The 21,437-nt window shown below is 47.2% G+C and overlaps 2 protein-coding genes across 3 annotated transcripts in view; one reads left to right on the forward strand and one right to left on the reverse strand.

The window, feature by feature from the left end:
* PCSK9 (proprotein convertase subtilisin/kexin type 9) lies at positions 1-5,205 on the forward strand. The gene is made up of 12 exons (XM_064719574.1): positions 1-666; positions 770-955; positions 1,057-1,180; positions 1,388-1,521; positions 1,848-1,989; positions 2,064-2,251; positions 2,357-2,540; positions 2,790-2,960; positions 3,248-3,399; positions 3,519-3,678; positions 3,891-4,072; positions 4,292-5,205. Exons 1-12 carry the CDS (start codon positions 535-537, stop codon positions 4,439-4,441), a joined length of 1,905 nt encoding a protein of 634 aa, XP_064575644.1. The 5' UTR covers positions 1-534; the 3' UTR covers positions 4,442-5,205.
* A 1,731-nt stretch (positions 5,206-6,936) lies between these two features.
* The window catches only part of USP24 (ubiquitin specific peptidase 24), a 61,479-nt gene continuing 46,978 nt past the window's right edge, over positions 6,937-21,437 (reverse strand). The window contains exons 50-67 of one of the 2 annotated variants that reach the window (XM_064719459.1): positions 21,295-21,436; positions 20,269-20,419; positions 19,147-19,242; positions 18,389-18,492; positions 18,190-18,303; positions 17,329-17,425; positions 17,001-17,117; positions 16,288-16,380; positions 15,888-15,990; positions 14,916-15,037; positions 14,332-14,445; positions 14,022-14,087; positions 13,689-13,755; positions 11,646-11,724; positions 10,982-11,057; positions 10,164-10,250; positions 9,554-9,664; positions 6,937-9,393 (exon numbers count right to left, since the gene is read on the reverse strand). In XM_064719459.1, coding sequence (XP_064575529.1) covers positions 9,331-9,393; positions 9,554-9,664; positions 10,164-10,250; positions 10,982-11,057; positions 11,646-11,724; positions 13,689-13,755; positions 14,022-14,087; positions 14,332-14,445; positions 14,916-15,037; positions 15,888-15,990; positions 16,288-16,380; positions 17,001-17,117; positions 17,329-17,425; positions 18,190-18,303; positions 18,389-18,492; positions 19,147-19,242; positions 20,269-20,419; positions 21,295-21,436 — 1,802 coding nt within the window. In that variant the 3' untranslated portion in view covers positions 6,937-9,330. Of the gene's footprint in view, positions 9,394-9,553; positions 9,665-10,163; positions 10,251-10,981; positions 11,058-11,645; positions 11,725-13,688; positions 13,756-14,021; positions 14,088-14,331; positions 14,446-14,915; positions 15,038-15,887; positions 15,994-16,287; positions 16,381-17,000; positions 17,118-17,328; positions 17,426-18,189; positions 18,304-18,388; positions 18,493-19,146; positions 19,243-20,268; positions 20,420-21,294; position 21,437 lie in introns of both variants that reach the window. The other variant, XM_064719458.1, reaches the window with a different exon arrangement.

The raw sequence follows: 21,437 nt of genomic DNA on the forward strand, positions 1-21,437 counted from the left end.
GGCACATTAAAGCTTTCAGCCCTTTCTCCAAGCAGTCCTTGAGCGGCTGCGCTTTGCTCGCCAGAGCCCCCAGCGATCCGCCGGGACTCGGGGTGAGCAGCGGCCCCATCCATCGCCCCCTCCCCACGGCCCCGTTAATGCTGAACCCGCCCGGCGCGCCCGATGGAGCCCGCGCCGTGATCCGCGCCCCCCGCGCTGAGCGCCGGCCAGACCGAGCCGCGGCCGCCGCTGAGCTCCCAGACCCGCGGGTGCGCTCCGGGACCCGAGATCCGCGGGTGCGCTCCGGGATCTCAGATCCGCGGGTGCGCTCCGGGACTCGAGATCCGCGGGTGCGCTCCGGGATCTCAGATCCGCGGGTGCGCTCCGGGACCTCGGCTCCTCTCCGGCCCCTCGGCCCCTCTCCAGCTCCCCGGCCCCTCTCCAGCCCTTCGACTGCGCTGCAGCCCCGCGGGTGCGCTCCGGCCCCTCGGCGGTCGCGCAGGGGGTCCCCGCCGGTGCCATCCCCGAGGGTCCCGTCTGCCTGAGGGGTGCGGGATGTCCCCGCGGGCGCTGGCGCTGCTGCTGGCGCTGGCGGAGCTGGGTCTGGCCCTGCGGGCGGCCGAGCAAGGCGAAGCCGCCGTCGGGGCCGCCCCTCCGGGACCCGCTGCTTTCCATCGCGCCGCCAAGGTGAGGAGCGCGGGGGGGGGGGGACAGCCACGCTCCTGTGTGTGTGTCTGTGTGTCTGTGTGTGTGTCTGTGTGTCCCGAACCCCGTCCCGGTGTCCCCGCAGGCCTCGTGGCGGCTGCCCGGGCGCTACGTGGTGATGCTGCGGGCGGGCAGCGCGGCCGTGCTGCGGGGCACGGCCCGGCGGCTGCAGGCCCGGGCGGCTCGGCGGGGACACCGGGCCGAGCTGCTGCACATCTTCCACCTGCTGCCCGCCTTCCTGGTGAGGATGAGCAGCGACGTCCTGGACACGGTAGGACAGGGTGGTGGCAGGGGACAGCAGCTACGCTGGGCCCTGGTGGCAGTGGCAGCCCCAGCCTTGGGGGGAACAGGAGCTCTGTGTCCTCCCTGCAGGCGCTGAAGCTGCCGCACGTGAAGTACATTGAGGAGGATGCCTATGTCTTTGCCCAGAGCATTCCCTGGAACCTGGGCAGGATCCTGCGGCCACAGCCCAGCTCGGGTGCCTACAGCCCTCCCAGTAAGCGCTGGGGTGTGTGAGGGGGGCTTTGAGGAAGAGTCAGGTCCCCTCTCCTTACCTTTAGGGATGGGAATATTGCTCTGCCCTATGGTGCTGCGGGCCTGAAGCTGCATTTTGGGAGCAGCCCAGGTGGTCTGTGCTGAAGGCTGATGATCACACACCCCTTGTGATGGTGGTTTCCTTTCTCCCCTGCTGCATCCCTGGCAGATAAAGGTGACCTGGCCGAGATTTACCTGCTGGACAGCAGCGTGCAGAGCAGCCACAGGGAGATCGAGGGCAGGGTGACTGTGACTGGCTTCGAGAGCATCCCCGAGGAGGATGGCACCCACCTCCACAGGCAGGTGAGTCCTGAGCTGCCACGTGCTGCATGCTGGCACCTTCCTGCATCCACCAAATCCTGGCTGAGCTTGTGAGGCTTTCCAGCACAAGGGAGACTCTTGGCCTGGACCAAAATGCTGGGCAGGATGGGCAACAGGAGCTGTGGTCCTGGGGGATATTGGGACCTTCAAGGTGGTGTGTTTGGAGATGTAGCTGAGTCGGGCAGGGCTTCTTTCAAGGAAAGTGTTCTAGGGTAGCACGGGTAAGAGAGAATGGGGGGGACTCTGTGGGATCACAAACCGGCTCTGTTGCAATGGGCTGGGGCATGGAACTGCGGTGCCCGTGCCAGGCCGGCCAGTGTGACAGCCACGGGACACACGTGGCCGCGGTGCTGAGCGGGCGCGACGCCGGCGTGGCCAGGGGCGCCAACATCCGCAGCCTCCGGGTGCTGAACTGCCAGGGCAAGGGCACCGTCAGCGGCACGCTCATGGGTGAGTGACCCCGTGCCCCGAGGGGAGCAGGGTCCCTCGCGGAGCTCCCTGCCATGGTGTCCTGTCGCTCGCAGCCCTGGAGTCCATCGGGAGGGCGCTGGGGGCTCGGCCGCGGGTGGTGCTGCTGCCGCTGGCCGGGGCACTGAGCCCCGCGCTGAACGCGGGCTGCCGGCGGCTGGCACGGGCCGGGGCGGTCATGGTGGCGGCTGCCGGCAACTACAGGGACGATGCGTGCCTCTACTCGCCTGCGTCCGAGCCGGAGGTACGGCTGTGGGGGACCCTGAGGCTTGGGTGCCCCCTCATCCCTGCAGGCCATCCCCCGGATCACCGGGCTGGGGGTGCCACCCTGCCGTGCTGTCACTGCCAGGTCATCACGGTGGGTGCCACCGACAGCCAGGACCAGCCTGCCTCCATCGGCACCCTGGGCACCAACTTCGGCCGCTGCGTGGACCTGTTTGCCCCGGGGGACGACATCATCGGCGCCTCCAGCGAGTGCAGCACGTGTTTCACGGCGCGGAGCGGCACCTCGCAGGCGGCCGCGCATGTGGCAGGCGAGCTGTGCCCTGAGGGGAGGGAGGGCTGGTGCTGGCACAGGTCTCCGGGCATGCCCAGGCTGGGCTGGGGGCATCCTTGTGCTCCCTGATTTACGGGGTTGGTGTGTCTCCTTGGGGCGCTGCAGCTGCACAGCGCTCCCGATGGGCTGCGGAGATGCTCTGCCGTGTCTCTGGAGCCCTGCCGCCCATGGGAGCGCCGCGTGGGTGGCTCTGTCCCCTCTGGTTGTCACTCCCGGGCTCTTGCAGGCATCGCGGCCGTGCTGCTCAGCGCCGAGCCCCGGCTGGGCCGGGCCGAGCTCCGCCAGCGCCTCCTGCGCTTCTCCAGCAAGGGCGCCCTGGACGCGGCCTGGATCCCGCAGGAGCAGCGCCTGCAGACGCCCAACAGCGTGGCGGGGCTGCCCGCACGTCTGGCGGCAGGTGAGGGGCTCGCTGCCCTCTCGGTGCTCGCATAGCTCTGCCCTAAGCGGGAAAGAGATGGAAGCACGGCAGGGAATGTCCCCTGAGCTGAGCCGGGCACGGCTGGGCCTGGCTGCTGGCAGGGATGGGCGAGATGGAGGCCTGGTCGGTGCCGTGGGCGCTGCATGACACTGTGGGTGACACTGTGGGTGTGTGGGTGTCACTGAGGATGTCACTGTGGCTGTGAGGGTGGCACTGCGGGTGGCACTGCGGGTGTCCCCCACCGCTGACGCCCGGCCCCGTTGCAGAGGAGCAGCGCCTGCTGTGCCGCTCAGTGTGGTCGGCGCTCTCGGGTCTCTCCCGGCGCTCCAGGGCCGTGGCTCGCTGTGCCAGCGCCGAGGAGATGCTGAGCTGCTCCAGCTTCTCCCGCAGCGGCGGCCGGCTGGGGGAGCACATGGAGGTGAGCGGAGGAGAGCAGAGCAGAGCTGCTGCCCTGGAGGCCCGCTGGGCTCGGAGGGTGTCCCCGGCCCCCGAGGGCTGTCCTCGGCCCCGAGGTGACGCCGTGTGCCCCATGCACAGGACAAGCACGGGCAGAGGCAGTGTGTGGCCCACAGCCGGGGCCAGGGCGTTTATGCCGTCGCCAGGTGCTGCACGTGGCCCAGGGCTGGGTGCTGGATCAAGGCCGGGTCCCCGGGGGCCGAGGGTGCCCAGTGCTCCCCAGGAGAACACGTGCTGACCGGTAACACCCAACACACGGGGTCAGACCTTTGGGCCTGATGGACAAGGGTGTTTCTACCAGAAACGCTCTGGGATTTGGGGTAAAAGGGTGCATGTGCTGTGTGCATGGAGGGGGGAATGTTCAGGGCTCTCTGGGGACATCCTTGGCACCACAGTGTATGCTGGGATGCTGCCATGGCTGCTCTGTACCCACATCCCCTCTCCCCCGGGCAGGGTGCAGTTTCCACTCCCCATCCCTGGTGCTGGGTGCTGGGGGCAGGCCCGTGGAGGGGCTGGGGAGGGGGCCCAGCCGCTGTGCCAGCAGGACAGAGGGGGTGGCACATGCCCTGTGCTGCCCCAGGGCCAGCCTTGAGTGCCGGCTGGAGGAGCACACAGCCCTGGAACACGAGGACAAGGTAGGGATGGGCCATGCTCCTCTGCCCTGCTGTTGTGTCTGCATGTCCTTCTGCCACCCTGATGGCTTTTGGGTGTGGCTGTCCCAACCCCAGCCCTCAGTGCTGTCCCCAGCTGTGATGGGATGGGTGACATCAGCCACATCTCCCTGAGCTGTGGGGCCACTGGGGACGGGCAGGCCCTGTGCTGACCCATGGATGGTGACGTCTGCTCCCCGTTAGGTGACAGTGTCCTGTGAGGATGGCTGGACGCTGACAGGCTGTAACACCCTGTCCCAGAGCTCCGTGGGAATTGAGGACAATTCCTGCGTGACCACTGCTGGCCCTGGTGGCATTTCGGCTGTGGCCATCTGCTGCCGGAGCCGGCAGTAGGGACACACCGAGCTGAGGGGAGGCTCCTGGGGCACAGCAGGGATGGAGGCCTTGCTGCACCCGTGTGTCCCTGGCTCGGTGCCTTTCCAGAACAATCCATGCTCCGACATGCAGCTGATGACCGGACTCGTCTGCCCCTCGCACACGGTGGGGTGAGGATCCAGGGCCAGCATCCAGGGCGGCTCTGCAAGAGCTCTCCAGGCATCCCCCATGCAGCTGGAGCCCTGTCCCATCACTGGAGTCATCCCAGAGTCCTTTCCCTGCCGTGCACTGTTTCTTGCTATAACCACCTTGACAGAACAAGCTGTGGTGGTGTCACCCAACACAGGAAAAATCCACCACTTTTTAAAGAAAAAATGTTGTGAGGATCACTCCTTCCTTTCCTGCTTAGTTGCTCATTAGTTGTCAGCTAATGCTGCTTAGCACCTGGAAAAATCTTAGTTTAGCCATTTTGGGGCAGTTTTATAATTGCCTAATGGTATTCCTAGGAGATTTCTTTACTTTTGAGTCAAGTGTAAGGGCTTTAGTTTAAACAGCCTGCTTGGTTAATTAGATTTTTATCTGCATTGCTACAGTCAGCTACTGCTTCATTAGTGCTTTTTTTGTTGTTGAGTCAAAGTTAATGATCTGCTGGTGTTATGTGTTAACAGTTTCAGGTCTTCCCAAGACACATAGAACTGTAGAAAGCTGCAATTCCTTTAAAACAACCCCAGAATGAAGAAAAATCTTTCATAGCACCTTAGTTTTTACATTTGTACCTTAAATATTTACTTGGAGTTTTATAAAGGAGCATTTTATAAATGTTTTTTTAAAATAAAATTCATAGACCTGTGCTCTTGTGGTCCTTTGTTTGACTTCACAGACATCTCCCTGGGGAATTGGTCTGGAAGAGGGAAGGGGGACCCATCCAGCAGGGATTCTGCTTTGTCAGTGGGATCCAGGGTGCTCCTGGATGGCAGCTGGCACCTTTGGAAGTTGGCACAGACACCTTGCCCACAGCTGGGCTGTGCTCTGGGACTGTGTTGTCCCCACACACACCAGACCAGGAGTTTGTTTTAACAACAGTGGTGCAGGGGAAACGGTTCCAGTTATGGAAACAAACATGGGCCAGCTTTGGGAATGTGCCCTTGAACTTGGGTTGCTGCTGTTCCTTCACTTGGGAAGGGCTGGAGCCCCGGGAAGGAGACAAAGCTTGGCTCAGAGCAGGGAAAGGCTGAGAAGCACCAGCAGCCACCAAAGCTGGGTCTCACTTCTGTTTAGCAGCCTCCTGGTACTACAATATATAATTTTTGTGGTGTTATCTGAGGATAGATTTAAAAACCTCACAGTTTGATACCACAAGCTCCAGGTTAACCTGTCATTTGGGTGTTTTTCCCCATCCAAAAGCCCCCTGCAGCTCTGTTACTCCGGCTTTAATTGGCAAGAGAAGACAAACCCAGCACAAAACACCACTTTGAAAGGTTGAAACTAATTCTTACTTGTTAACTAAAGCTGGCAAAAGCCCAACCCTAATCTAAACATGTAATTATATAACATGGACATAATTACAGCCCATAATTCCATTCAGCTGGAACCTGAATTCTGCACAAAGAGGCAGAAAAGAAAAAGGGATGTCAGCCCGAGAGCTCCTGGACAGCTCTGACACCGAGGGTGATTTCTCAGCAGGCTCCTTGGCTGTCACCTCTCAAAACACACACCAGGATTTCAGCTCTGCTGCCTGCCCTGCCAGAGGGGAGGATCCAGCACAAGGTGAGAGCATGCTCCACGCCTGATAAGCCAGACAGAGCTTCCACAGCTCAGCTCAAGCCTTCATAAGCCTGGTGGAAGGAAACAATATTAAAAGATTAGCCCTTACTTTGTGCCTTGTACGTGAGTAGGTGGAAAAGCCTCTCAGTGAGGAGAGCAGGGCTGATGCCAGGGGTGCTGATCCCAGTCCTGGCAGCACTTGGCAATGCCCAGCCCATGCTGCCAGGACCAACAGGGGAGAGCAGAGGCTGGAAAAGTGGGAGTTCTTGTCCTTGGAGCAGGGGACAAAGGCAGAGTGGGGATGGCAGCCCCAGCTGCAGCTCCTGGCTCCCAAACAAGTGAGTGATGGAACACCAGCTGTGTGTGCACCCCTCTGGCCCTCACCCCTGTGAGAGGCAGGATGAATTCACACCCAGCTCGCCCACAAATCTCAGATCTGACACACAAAATCCGCTCTAATCCGCCCCTGTGAGCGTGGCCAGGGTAAATCACTCTGCTGAGGGCAGGAGAGGCTGCACAGAGGTGCAGATGTGACAGAGCCCCAGCACATGCTGTGGCATAAGGAAATACAGCAGGGCAGCCCCAGGGCCACTCAGCTGCTTCCACTGACTCTGGACTGGAGCCAGAACAGCGCTCAGGGCACCCTTGAGGAGCTCAGCATCTGCAGGGCTGGCCCATGGAGGTTCAGGGTAAGAGGATCAACAAGAAAAGAGTATAACAGGGTGTGCACAGTCTAAAGATTACACTAGTTTTCTGTGAAAGGAATAACTTTATTCCATTGACCAGGAATCCCAAGACTGTTCATCAAGACTGCCTATTTTTCCAGTGCCAAACGTCTATGCATTAATTGGACAATATCTCCCCGAGCGCTCACAGGCAGGCTGTGGCTGCTCCTCACTGAACATTTTGTAAGCTGTATAAAAACATTTTCATCCAAAAAGATTGGCAGTAAAAATTACAACATATAAATGCATCACAATTTACACAAAAACTAGTTTGGTTTTTTTTTCTTTTTTTTTTTGTCGAACTCTATTTTCCAAAAAATAATCTTCAGCAGGTTCGAATGACAGCAGCTGGAAACAAAAATAAGTGACCAAGTATCATCTTATTGCAAATTATAACCACTGACTTTGTACAAGCGTGAGCAGAAGGGTGAAAAAGTTTGTATTGGTTTCAGGCAGACAGTGGTGATGAGCCATCCTGATGCAATTCCCACCAAGGCTTCCCTGGGCCTGCGGCTAGCGAGGATGTTGTTTCCATAGGAAATAACAGGAACCTGAAGTGACAAGTGGTGCCAACCCATGGGAACATGACCAGCTTCTCCCATCACAGCTGTCTACTGACTCCTTGGGAAGATTCATGGCCCATTACCAAAGCATTTGGGGGTGGGGGAAGGAGGGAAGGAAGGGGGGGGTGTCTGTAAGAAATGATTAGTTCGAAATTAATTTAAAACGCATCACATTTAAAACGTCCCAGCACATCATCAGAAACATTTACAAAATGCTAACTCTGCCCTGTGTCTGTGAAGACACTGTGGTGCCCCCCTGCACTCCATCCTACCCCACAATAAGTTACAAAGCTGTATAGCTGACATCACATGCCGTGGTTCCTTCCAACAGTGAAATGACTGGTTACTTTCAATATTAGTGCACAACAGTGAAAAGCTGTCTGCTGCTCCGTGTTTTGGCAGCAGCCTGTGAAAAGAAACAAAAAAAAAAAGGCACTTTTTGGCTGGTTGTGCCTTTAACTTGGCAAATTTGTCTATTCTGGAGGTACCCAGGCACTCCTTAAGATGTCCCCCGTTTCTGTGCATGTTTGTTTATATAATTTTTTCAAAGTAAGGCAGAATCCATAAATAAAGGCAAAAAGCAGTGCAGAAAATGTGACAAACACAAAATGTACAAAAGATGAAGTTAGTTGGCACAAAAGAAGCTTGAATCCAGAGCCAGAAATCACTGAACTGCACTTGACATAGAAAACAAAACTGTGCTCAAATCATCCCAACTGGTTTCCAGTTATTTGTGAGCAAATTAAAAGAGCTGTGATATTTTAAACGTTGCCTGGTCAAGTGAAAATGCAAACAAAGCCAATTCTTTCTTTCCCTGTGTTAAAATTGCTCTAAAATCTGCACAACAGTGTTCCCAGCTCACTCAAGGAATTATTCATCATATACAACCAATACCAACTTTCTCAGTTATTTCAAAGCATAAGCAAGTGATTGCAGATCCATGACTGAGACTACATTTTATTCAATATGTCTCCAAAGGTTAAAAAAATGTAATGAGTAAAACTGCAACAGCATTCCTTCTTAAAGTGCTTTTTTTCTTTTAAACTACTCATTAACTTTTTCTTTTTTTTTCCTTTTTAATTCACCAACATCCTTGAATAATAAATGCTTGCATACCTAGAGAACAAAGCTTTTCTTTTACTGCCCTTCCCAGCTGTCTGAAGGGTTTTTGGAAGGGAAAGATGACTCATTCCAGAGCTCCTTTACCAACTCATTCCATAAGGAATTGCTCTTCTTACAGAGCAATCCTGCTGATCTTTCTCATCAAGAGCTTTACAAATTAGCAGGGAGACATATTAAATACAGAAGTCCTTATGTAAACCCATTCTTTAACTAATATTTTACAATGAAATGTAAGTCATCACACATCTTTACAGAAATTTGAATATTCCTATTCAATATTATCAGAAAGATTAAAAATTTGCCCTCCATACATAAGGGCAGTCTGTTTCTTTTTTTTTTCCTGTATAAAAACCAAAAGAATTTTTTTTTTTGCAGCATCACAGAAAAGCAACAGTTTTACATTCACTCATTTAATGTTCACATAAAAATTCAACCACTAGCGTTTGTGTATCTGATAAAATCTTCTTGACAAACTTGGTTTCGGTGTTTTTTGGACTGTCACAAGCTACTGCAGGTGAGGATGCAGTTTTCTAGAGCATTTGTTGATCTGAAGCCTTTGTGGCTAAAAAAATGCTTTTATCTTGCAGGGAAACAACCTCCTCCAGCATCTCCTCTGGTCCTGTGAAGCCACTGCTCCCCCAGACTCCCAATGGCATCAGCAACACGACTCCAGTTCCAGCAGGGACCAGGCATTGAATGTTTGAGCTGGTTCTTGTGTTCACAGGGGTCTCCTCTAAGGGTCAACGTCATCAAGGTCACTTTTAGGCTCCCCAATCATCATAGGAGACTCTGAGCCCTTTCAAACAGGGGACAGGGAGAGAAGGTCACAGTCACTTTTGTAAATGCACAGCTGTTCACAGTATGGTCAGTGATGGCTCTGACCTGACCCCAAGGGAGCAGCTGCCCCACAGAGGCACACACCAGGATGTAAGGGGGTAAATCTGCCCTCATTTTACCTGCTGCAGGTGCCTCTCTCCATTCTCATTGGCAGGGCTGCTTTCTGACCCATTGCTGCTTCCAGACTGATCCTTCTCATTCAGCAGGGCTGTGGCATAGGCCAGAGTGTCCTGAGTTGCAAACAGTCCAAGAGAGTGTCAGGAGGCATGGTGAGCATTTCACATTTTTTAACATTTTTATTGTTTTATTATTATTGTTTTAAAACAATAATAGCTGCTGTAGTGAGACAGCCAAGTCACCACAGCCAAGTGGTGAAACAGCTGAGTTACCACTAATGAGCGAATACTCATTAGTGAGTATTCACTAATATCAGTCAGGGGTTAATTTTGTCCAGGAACAACCACAGGGGCTGAGCTTCTAAAGGAAAACCAGTCTGAAGTGCACTGAAATATCACAGAATCATTAAGGCTGGAAAAGATCTTAAGATCATCAAGTCCAATTGCCAAACCAGCACCACCACCGTGCTCATCACTAAACCACGGCCTCAAGTGCTGTATCCACATATTTTCTGAACATTTCCAGGGATGGTGACTAAAGCTGCCAAACCCAAAGATGCTTCCAAGAAAAGAAGTGAGCAAGTTTAACATCCTCTGCCAGGATGACACATACCTGTGCTGAAATAGTGCGCTGGAAGGTTTTTGCAGTGGATGTTTCATTGGACACGTTACTCTGAGGAGCCCAGTAATGTTCAGACATCTGCATAAAAAGCCAAGAAAGCCATAAAATTTGCCATTTGATTTTTACTTGTGTAAAGCCTCAACCACATGTGATAGTGGGTGAACTAAGACTGGAAAAAGCTTCCTGAATCCTCTGGCAGTGAGCTGGAGATCTGGGGCACAGACACTTTAAATGCAGCCACACAAAGGTTGCTGTCCCTCAGCTGCAAACCAGCACCCAACTTCTGCTGAGCTCCAAGTTTCCAAAGTGTCCTTGGGTACTTATGAAAGATATGTTGGCCAAACTATGTTGAGTTTTGAGGGAAGAACAAACACTACACGTGTGGGAGGAAAAGCTCTATCAGTCGGCAGCTGTGCTTTGTGCAAAGCTGTGATGATTCTGTAAGGAATCCAATCATTTAAACATTCTCCTGCATCAACACACAGGCAATGGAAAACTGCTTTTTTGAAAAAGCTGAAGCCTCCCAACACGAATACAGTGGCACTGAAAACTTCCCACATAGCAAAGAATAATCACTGCAGCCATTCACACTTGGTTTTATTCACTGTAAATGCATTTATGCCTGAAATATGTGGGGGGCTACTGAAATTTTGGCATGGCATCAGATTAGCTGCATCCAAGTAGTCCTTGTAAAAAATGAGGTATTTTGTCTTTAGAGCCATCTCAGAGAGCCATGCAGAGGATGGAGACTATCCATCCATGATCATTGTTGTAAATGAGTGACAATTTCCCTGTTACAGCCAAATTACCTTTTTCTGTAGCCACTGCACAGCCCAACTCCAGTGGTGTGAATTCTCCTTGAAGTAATCTTTTGCAGTAGGGCACCTTGGGAATTGAAATTATATTCATTAGTCAGGAACAGGGCATTCTGGACAACACTAAAAAAATTACAAAAAAAATACAAAGACTTTTCTCTCTTTGCACTGCTGCCCTCTGTGTGCACTGTTATCACTGCAAACTGACTTAAACTGTACAGCCCTGTTGATAACTGAATTAGCAAAAGCAATAATTTCAGTAAAATATACTCAAATCAGTCTACCCCACAGGTTCACGTATTTCAGAATTATGCTTTATTGGGACATATGCCAAGTTCTAAACAAAGAGAATTTAGGACTCATAACATTTCAAAAACCTGGAACAGCTTCCCTATGTTTATCTGGTGTTAATGTCAAACTCCTGCTGTGCAGAATGGCCTTTTTCTTTATAAACACCAATTACCATTTGTTACCTGAGATATCCCTTCAGGTACCAACCAGTAAAGATTTCACTTCACACTGGCACTTGTACTACCAAGACCTTGCACAGTAACAAAGGCTAAAAAACTGATCAAAACCAGGAGTAGTAGGTTTGACAACAGTCACAGAGGGAGCTAAGGCAGGGATGAGGTTAAAGCCTGAGACCTTCACTACTCACTTCTGAGCCAGGGTAACCAGGAACTTGACACACTGGTAGCAACGGCTGCTGTCCACGTGGTTGCTGTGGTGCATCAAGGCTGTGGGGAGAAACACATGGATTAGAAACCACAGCCCAGAATTTCATCTACCAGCCAGTCTGGAGGCAAAGATGAAGCTAAAATTTTAAGTTAGGGAATAGATTTTGTTTCTACAGATGTGAGCATGAGTATTTGTGTTAAACACACTGCTCTAAGTGCTGGTAGTCTTGAATCTTCCACAACTCTACTGGATTAAAAATAGAACTGCTGCATTTTCACTTTGATCTTTCAAATGCAGTACCTGAATTTTAAACAGCCCTAATGCAGTTATTCTTCCCCTATAATCCATTCTCTGTTAGATAATCACTATGGTTACATTTGTCTGAAGGAAAAAAAAAAATTGTCTGAAACCCCCATAAATGAACCAGATCACCAGCTTCCACCTGGATCAAAGTTTGCAAAGCCAGAGGAATGTTTAAAGCTTCTCCACATAAACAAGCATAGCAGAATTCAACAGCCATGAAAATGTTCCATGGGAGACTCAGGCAAAACCCCAGGCCATTCTTACCAGCAAGTTTTCTCTACCATGAATTCCCACCGCTTGAACAAAATTCTCTGACTGAGGAGAAGCACAAAGATTTCCACAGAGCTGCCCCAATCAGATTTGCTACTCAAAAGTTGCTCTGTCCATAGCAGTCAGCAAAGAACACTGTACTGAAACCTCCAAAGCTGGCAAAAATTGTTTGGGAATTGCAAATTGCCAATTTTAATACTGTTGAAGCAGAGCAGATGATAAAAATTACAGCAGTGCTGTACTACAAATTATGCACAAACATCCTATTAAGGAGCACCAAAACCTATTATGTGCTGATTTCCCTTTCCTGGATTAAAACCAGTCAGTGTGAGGTATCCTGTTCAATGCTGTTGTGAGGAAACTTCAAGGTAAAACTAAAAGTTTCACTCCCAAACCTCAGGGCAGTTCTCAAAGCCTTCAACATGAAAATCCAATTGAACACTTGCACTTCTCCTCTGCAGAGGAAAAAAGGTCATGTATTGCTCAAGTTACAGCACAGAATTGGTCCAACTGGGACCAATTTATCCAGAAATTAAAATAATCACTTAGCTATTCTCTTACACTGCTGCATATTTCCTTCTCTGCCATCAACTACACATGGAAACTACTAAACAGGGGAGCACTGATGAGAGAAATGAAGAACAAAGCTAAATACTCTTTCTCCCTAAATCAGAATCCAAAATAACTGAAGGTGAAAGCCACAATCTGAAGCAGCTCCTCACCCAAACAGCCATGAAAGAGCTGCTCCTGCTGCACTAACCCATCAGAGGGGTTCTCTGTGTAACCCCACAGTTCATTTACACACCAAAGCTGCTTCTCCTGATGCACATGAAATAAGTTATTTCTTTATATATCTTATTGCTTCTGAGTTTTTTCTCTTTGAATGCTTCAGTAACCTCACTTCAGTAAAGTTTTGTATCTAATGGAGAGACAACACTTTGTATGAGCAGCAACAGGTGGGAGCCACCTGTCCCACTGTGGGGCTCTGCTGCAGTCAGCAGGGCAAGCATCCTGCTGGGTGAACCAGGTTCTCTTTATGGTAATCAGGATGCTGACAAAACAAAAGACTGGCAGCTTCTTTAGATATGCAGGAAATAAAAATTAATGTTAAGGTTACAGGATTCAAACAGTTCCTCTATTATGGTAATCAAAGGCACTTTTCTTCCTCCCCATTACACACCTGATCTGATCTGCCCCTTATTTTATTAAGTTAGCTCTCTTTCCTGTTCAATTCCTTTCTAGTTTGCTTCACTGTAACATTCCAATAGTTATTCTGGATTTTCTTTGAGCATTTTTGGAGTGATTAAATTGGGGCTCAATAAAATATGTCAAGTTTTTTTCCCTGAGAAGTACAACAATTTAGGAGGATTAGGAGCCAGGAGATGGAGTGAACCTCTACCACCATGAGGGTCAGTAGGAGACAGGAGTGTTCACCCACTGGCTTACTTGCCTATTAATCCATTTTCAGTTTCAAAGGCAAATTTGATGCGCTCTACTTGCAATGGGTCTTCAATAACCTGTTAGGAAAGAAAAATATCAACTTAGGTAAGTTGTGTGTGATTCTGTATCTATGGAATGTTTTACCCACCCCCACATGCAAAACAAGTAGGACTCAAGTTTCATGTGTCACTGGATTTTCAAGACAGAAATTTAGGAAGTAATAAAACTTCAGACTGAAGGATTAAAATATGTGTGGATGTTGAAATAACCAACGCAGTCCCAACTTTTTTCATTACACATCAATACAAAAATCTGTCCTGTACAAATTTTACCCTTCACCTACCAGGATCTCATGGAGTAACTGGAATATGTTTTTCAGTTCATGAGGAGGAGCAGTTTCCAGTTGAGTCTGCATGTAAGAAAAAGTTACTTAGATAGCAAAATAAGCTGGTTAAGCAAAGAATTTCAAGACAGCTTTACAGATTTTTGAAAATTTATAAATTTAAACAATAAAGGCCTAAGAAAACCTAAACCCCAACACCCCCTCCAAATCCAGCAAAGTGGATTGGTCTGTGGTGATGGCACAAGACACAGGGTGACCAAAGGCTGGGAGAAACACCCATGGGACAGGTTTGTGCTGGCTTTGTGTGTACCTTGATGAAGTGCAGCACAGTGAAGGAGAAGTGCTCGTTGCAGAAGCAGCAGTACACCACCATCTCCATGAGCACCGACAGCGACCCCGTCAGCTCCCGCAGTGCGTGCATCACCTGTGGGCACAGCACTCCCTTCACACACAGCTGCCTCCCAGAAAACAAGGCTGGAACATGGTGTTTGCCCTCCCCAGGAAGGATGCAGCTCTTTTCCCCAGTGCCTGCATGGCCCAGGAGGCTGAACCCTTGCCCTCAAATCACTCCTTCAGTTCCTGATTCTCACCGCCAAGGGTCGAGCATCATCCATTGAGTCAGACCAACTCAAGGTAGAACCTGAATTTGATATGGTAAAAAGCTGCAAAGGCCCTTGCAAAATGTGCATAAAACCAGTCTGTGCATAAAACCAGGCCCCAAAGCTTAGGGATACACTAGAATATGAAGAGGACGAGAAACTAAAGGTGCTTTCTTGTTTAGGCCTAAAATAGCCACTGGTGTTGGATATTCAGTCTTTTGCATGAAAAGATTTGTCAAAGGAATACATCATGTAAGTTTTTAGGTTCAAGCAGGGCAGAATTTAGAGCAGATACCTCCATTAAGTAGGGTTTTCCCTCAGACAGGAATAGCAAGGCTTCCACTTCTTCATGGAGTGCCAGAAGTGGCCCTGAAGCGGTGATGCTGAGAGGTGGACGCTGCTTAAAGAGACCAGGAGCTATAACAGCAAATACAAAAACAATCCACTCATAGATTAGTTTGTTCTAACACACCTTGAAGACACTGCTGCTCATTTGGCACCATGAAATCCCTCATGACACTCATCTCAACTAGTTTATAGCTCGTGTGCTACCACTCCAAGTAACAAATCTCTTGCACCCTGAAGTGTCACTTATTTTAGTGACAGCAGACAAAAGAACTGCAGGAAGGTCAAAGCAAAATGTCCACAGACTATCAGTAGTTTGAGCTTTAGTTTTACTCCCAATCCCTCTTGCACATTCATCATATCCAGAATATTTATAATTCTCCTGTTACCTTCTGATTTTTGACTGCTTTCAACCTCAGACAGAAATTAAGTTATTCTTTTAAAAGACAACATCAAATTCCTCCTTCAGGAAACGGAAAATTTTAACTTATTCCTTTATTATCTTTATTTGGATGTTTCTGCTTCTCATAACAGGTAAGTAGGAGAGTGTTTAATTGTTTGCTATTCAGTAGCTTAGTCTAAATACTCCCCTTTAGATTAGCTAAAGACAGCACAAGTCTAAACAAAAGCCTGCGAGTCTGTTCAGCCAACAACACAGCTCAATTCACTCACATGAGGAAATACCTGTTAGGCACATGGGGAAGGGAAGAAGGTACAAAACTGTTAGCATCAAGATTTCCATCCCCTCAAAATACTGTTTAACACTTAATACATTTACAGCAAAATCAGAAGTAATCAAACTTGTATTAACCATTTCTGCCTTAAATTCAAAATCACTGTATTTTCCTCACTAATATTAAGTTACTCCAAATCAATGTAACTGAAATGCCAAGGCACCAAAAGACAAAACCACAATTCTTACCAACATTTCTTTGTGAGGAGACATCAGAGTGCAAGACAAGCAGTGCTACAGTGTTGTGAAGATATCCAAACTCACGGGCCTGTGCTGAACTCCACCTGCGGTTCTGCTTGAGTCAAAGACAGATTTAATTACCTTTGGTTTATTTAATCCACTTTGTTAAGCCAAAATAATGTTCTTACAGTCCTATTTTCTAATACTTTGGAGTGGGTAAAAATTTTACTATTATCAAAAACATCATGCTCACTTCTGCCAAAACAGTTATTTCCAGGCTAACTACACATAGGTGGGCTCACACTTGGCACGAGGTTTGCAGAATAATTGAAGGATTTGTCTATTCTATCATATGAAAAGTATTTATTCATAATTTAAGCATCATAAAAAACATGGGGATGGCCTGTACCTGATTGCTCTGCCGGTTGGGGCCAAGGAGAAAGTTGACCATGTGCCTCAGGGCAGAGTGCCTGAGGAGAAGACTGCTAGCCCTTATTCCCTGCTGTGAAGACAAAACCCACATATTACCTTCCTGTGCAGGTGAAGAATTAGTGCTCAAGAGAACAAAAGTGAAATGCACAGGCTAAAACCTGCATTTTCCACTCTGAAATCCCCAAAATATCCCAACACAGATCAATAAGATAAAGTCCTAAAGAGTCTCATTGTACACAGCATATTACACAAACCAGAGCAGAATCAGCAGATGCACAATAAATATCTTACAAGAAATAAAGAAGGCAAAAAGAATAGAGAAATAGAAATAGTAAATTCAGTCCGTTATTCTGCTCTCCATGGAATAAAAATCCTGAATGCTTGATTTTTTAATAGATATAAATATATATAATTTTTTTTTAAAGAACAACTCTATACAACCCTTCAAAACAGACAACCAAAATTCATATGCTGGAAATGACATCTTCCACTGGTATACTTTTGTGATTTTATCCTACTCCATTATTCAAAGCCATTTATTTAAAAAACAAAACAAAATAAACCCGATTACTCCTAATAAAAGTTTTGAGTTTCACTCTACTGCAAATCCTTCTATGAATAAGGATCACTAGCTGCTTTATTAATGTCTTCTTAAAGTTAAATAGCCATAAGAAAAAAATGTTTTCTTACCTTCTGTACAAAGTTATTGAATAGCAAAAAGTACTGAGCACAGTTTTTACAGTTTTCAGGTACATCTTTATCCAGTAGAGCAAGTAGCACCTCCAGTAACTGATGTAGAGTTTTTAACTGTGAAAAGAAAAATATTTTGAATATAAAGAGCTGTCTACTGCTTAAAAACCCAAAGTGTTTCAAACAGCACCTGGGCAGGAAGAGATGAGCATTAACCTAGGAATTAAGAGGGAGGATGAGCTCACAGAGCTCTGCCTGCAAACAGAGCAAGAGCCACCAGAGAGAGCCAAGGCAGGGGATGTCTGGAGAGGGGGTGGCACCCACTGACCTTCTCCTGATAAAGCAAGGCACTGTCGAGGGTTTTTTCAAGGATTGTGGCCACAGCAACTCGCACCTCCCTCACGCTGCATTCCAGGAGGAAAGTCCTGGAAGAGAAAAGGTGAAGCTGCAAAGAGAGCTGGAATCAACACGTACACACAGCTGTTGTGATTAACTGTGGTGTTTAGTGTTTGTTATTTTAACAGTCCAGATACATTTTGTACTGTACTTCTGTGGGTAAGCTTTAACTTACATTCACACACTCCTGCTTGTAGTAATATTCCTATTAATATATTTATAATATTCCTATTAATATATTTATTCATTTAAATAAAAAAAGCTCTGAAAGGTCTCATAGGATGCTGTCTTTCAATTCAAATGTAAAGATAACATGTTCTTTACACTGACACACTTCTTTCAGCATGTCAGTTCTCCAATAATTTGTTTTCAAAGCACCTATTAGCTGATCCTTAGCTTGGAAAGAGGAAAATCTTTCCAGTTCATCTGTGATCCTTGTCAGGTAAGTATTTAACTTACCTTACCCCCAACACATTTCACCCTGTTCTCCTTTCTCACCACTTGTAGAGCTGACCACGCAAACTTAAGCACATTCCAAATCCCTTCACTGAATTCATCATCTCATCCTCCTCCATGCACACTGCACTATCTAATTTGATTTTCAACATTCTCAGAAAGCTCCACAGAGAAAATACTAGAAACAAAACTCCAAGTGATTATCTGAAGTGTCTGTTTGAAGAATGTGCACAGTCAACTCTTTGGGAATACATCAGTAGAGGCCAGATCATGTTATGAGGAAGCTTTATCCACACATGAGACACAAAACACCTCAGACAGAATCACCAGGACTTACTTCACAAGCTCCCGGCCCTCTGGCCCAACAAAATACTCCACCAACCACTGACAAGCATCAATGCTTTTGGAGAGCAGTGCATCTATGGTGGCAATCCATTCTTCTGTATCAGCCCTTCAAGAAAACAGGGACAATTGTCAGTAATCCAGCAGGGAAAAACACTTCTCCAGAATTAAACCATGTTTCTTGTTTGCCTTACCTGAGTTTCTTCTTGGTTCGGAGATAGGTTTGGAAGAGGAATTGGACTGCCAGCTGTAAGCTCACCTTTGCCATGCAGGGATAATAGGGATGCTTTACCTTAGTCTGAAAGAAATATCAAATTTATTCCAGAGCAAAAGGATGCTTGCAGCACACATGCTGTCTCTTAAGCACATCAACATGTTCTATTCAACTTATTTACTTCACTTGGAAAAAACAAACCACAGCATTTTTCTGTGCTAAGTCAGTCTCCAGTGCTGACTTTGCTACTTAATAAATATGCTAAAAGAGGAGCAAACTTGCTGTAAGGCCAACCAGATCTGTGGATTTCAAAAATTTAATAAATGTTGTTTGTTTAGGACTCCATTTAGAAAAACTTAATTAAGAAACTATTACCAATTAAACTCTAACAACTTTGAAGTAATTAACACCAACTTTTGGACCTTCCATATGGAAAGGGATTTTCTGTCCCTCTAGAGGCTCAGTTTGCATCATTACAAAAGGTATGGATTATTAAATAAATTTTACTGGGGCAAAATGATGTTTCTCCCAGTACTAGAAAAGGAGGCTGGAGTTTGCTTTTGAGGCAGATGTTATCATCAGCATCCAAAATTACTGGAGGCAAGGAATAGCTTGTCTGGAAAAGCAAAATCATGTCAACTCTTCTCTTCTAGTTTTCCTGGTTTGACCCAAATAGCTTTTGTGGCCATCTTACCCAAAATAATTTGAACACTCTAAGATTAAAATCCAGGTACTTACAGCATTCAGGGAAGCTAATGACAGAACAAAACTGAAGTAGTCACTACTGTATACATCTCTGTTCTTCATAAATTTCAAGTTTTCATCTCTCACCATCTGTAAAAGTAAAAGAAGGCAAAAAAATTAAAAATGTTGTCAAAATACACTTCTCTAACTAAAGCTTCATCTTTTATGTAAATGTGTGGTATTTAAAAATCAGTGTCAAACTTATTCTGTTTCCTTTTGAATCACAACTTCAGCAAAGGGAAAATACATACAGGAGATTTAGAAGATCTGGTATAAAACCAGTGATTTTCTTTCAAAGATATTACAAAACAGCAGATGAGGGACTTAATCATTTGCCATTAAGGGAAAAAAGGAAGAAATTGCAGATAAGTTCTATTTTTTTGCTTGTTTTTAATAAACAAGCCAAAAGAACACCCCTCAAACCAGAAAGGCTTGCACAACAAATTTAGATGCAGAGAGCAAGGAGTCCTGGTATAATTACAAGCTGCAGCCACAATAAGGTATTTAAATGCCAAGCCCTTCTTTTATCAAATGAGATTTTGCTGAAAGACTCCCAATAAATTTGAGCCAAGCTCTGTTCATTGTAACAACACAATCCCAGATACAAGAATGCCCAAAGTGGCTGTTAATGCCCTAAAACAGCCCATGTGGAGGGCCAGACTCATCCTGCAGGGTTTATTTTCCCTGTGTGTGTGATGCAGGCTCTCCTCACTGCTCCTCCTCTTTCTACACTCTTGTGAACTCAAGAACCTGAGGATCACTGTAATTTGCCATCTTCTCCACTGCTCCTCGAGTGTACTCCACATGAAGCACCTTCTCTGCTGTGTCTCTCCCTGCCATGCTGACTGCTGCCAGATCTCATGTTTGATTAATCTGCCTGCAGTTTCTTCAAAGCAAAGAACTGATGGGCCTTTTTCTTGAGACAGTACAGTGAAACTTAAAATAAGTGTCACTAAAGAGCTTGTTAGTAACTTTATGTCAGAATCCAGAATTGTTTTTTAGTTTTCCTACAAGGGAATTACTTCAAGGTAACCTTTAAAAGTTACCACGTTTCTCTCACTATGTGCTCAAATTTTATGTGAGCAGAGTTTAGTTGCCACTTTCAGTGTCCTCTACCTGATAAATCCTCACAGGCATTTTCTCTACAAAGAGCCCCTTTTTTTCTCCTTTTCGAACCAGCTTGGTCAAGATGGACAGACGGTCACTGTTGGGCCTGTGGGGTCGAGGTGATGACTGGGGTGAAATTTCTGGTGAAGAGGGAGCAGACCTGAAATATAAACAAGCTGAAGGTGAATAAAGAAATCCTACAACAAATCTACAGTTTAGGTATAAAATACCATCACAGCCAGAGTGATTTTATGGCAATTTTGAAGACAGCCTGAATATTTCTTGAGGCTGTCAGTGAGCTTGAACTTGCTGCAATAATGGTAATAAACAAGCAGCTTAAAAACCAACCCAAAACAACAGAAGGGTCAATACATTGCTTTGCTGGACAGGAATGACTCAATTCTTAGTTGTGCAGAGATGTTGGAACTCTGACAGCTGAAAACTTTGAGCTTTCTGAATTTAAGGGTGGCAACCTTCAAGTAAACACCTAACTTGACCTGAGACTTTGGAAAAGGCTTCAAAAATTGAGTGATAGCACAAAACACGGTGTGTAGTTTGGATAGTATTGTGTGATCTCACAGGGTGAAAAAAACTTAGATTTGGGATTTTAGTATATGGTGATATATGGGAGCCAAGATTGTGAATTTTGGGTGTGGGTCAGTTGTCTTTTTTGCCCCTTTTTCTTCTTCACAAATCTGGGTGGTTTTCTCTAACTGGGTGAAAGATGTCCACGTTGAGGGTTTTGGGTGATCATAACTGGGTTAGAAGCATAAATAATATAAATGTCAACAGTTTATTAGATAATTGAGACTTAAATAGCCTTGATTAGACACCATTTTATCTCACTTTCTCGACTTAAAAAGAGCTCACATCTTGTGAGTTTGTAATAGATAAGGATAATAAACTTCAGAGTGAGACTTCAAACACAACATCTCCTGAGTTTTATTGGCCCTGACCTTGGAGCCTGATATTCCAACAGAGAGAGGTCTAGATATCAGTACGAGAGAAACCTTTCTGGATACAAGGGGCACTTACAAGGAGAGGTCCTCAGCTTCCTGCCTCACAACACTGACTCTGCTTTTCTTTGGCAGCACAGGGGAGTTCTGGTCGGACACTCTCTGGTAGAACAGCATGTAGGCGTTCCAGTAGCGCCGGCGCACGTCGGGGTAGGGATTTGC

This window comes from Zonotrichia leucophrys, chromosome 8 (assembly GCF_028769735.1).
Source record: "Zonotrichia leucophrys gambelii isolate GWCS_2022_RI chromosome 8, RI_Zleu_2.0, whole genome shotgun sequence".
Lineage (NCBI taxonomy): Eukaryota > Metazoa > Chordata > Aves > Passeriformes > Passerellidae > Zonotrichia > Zonotrichia leucophrys.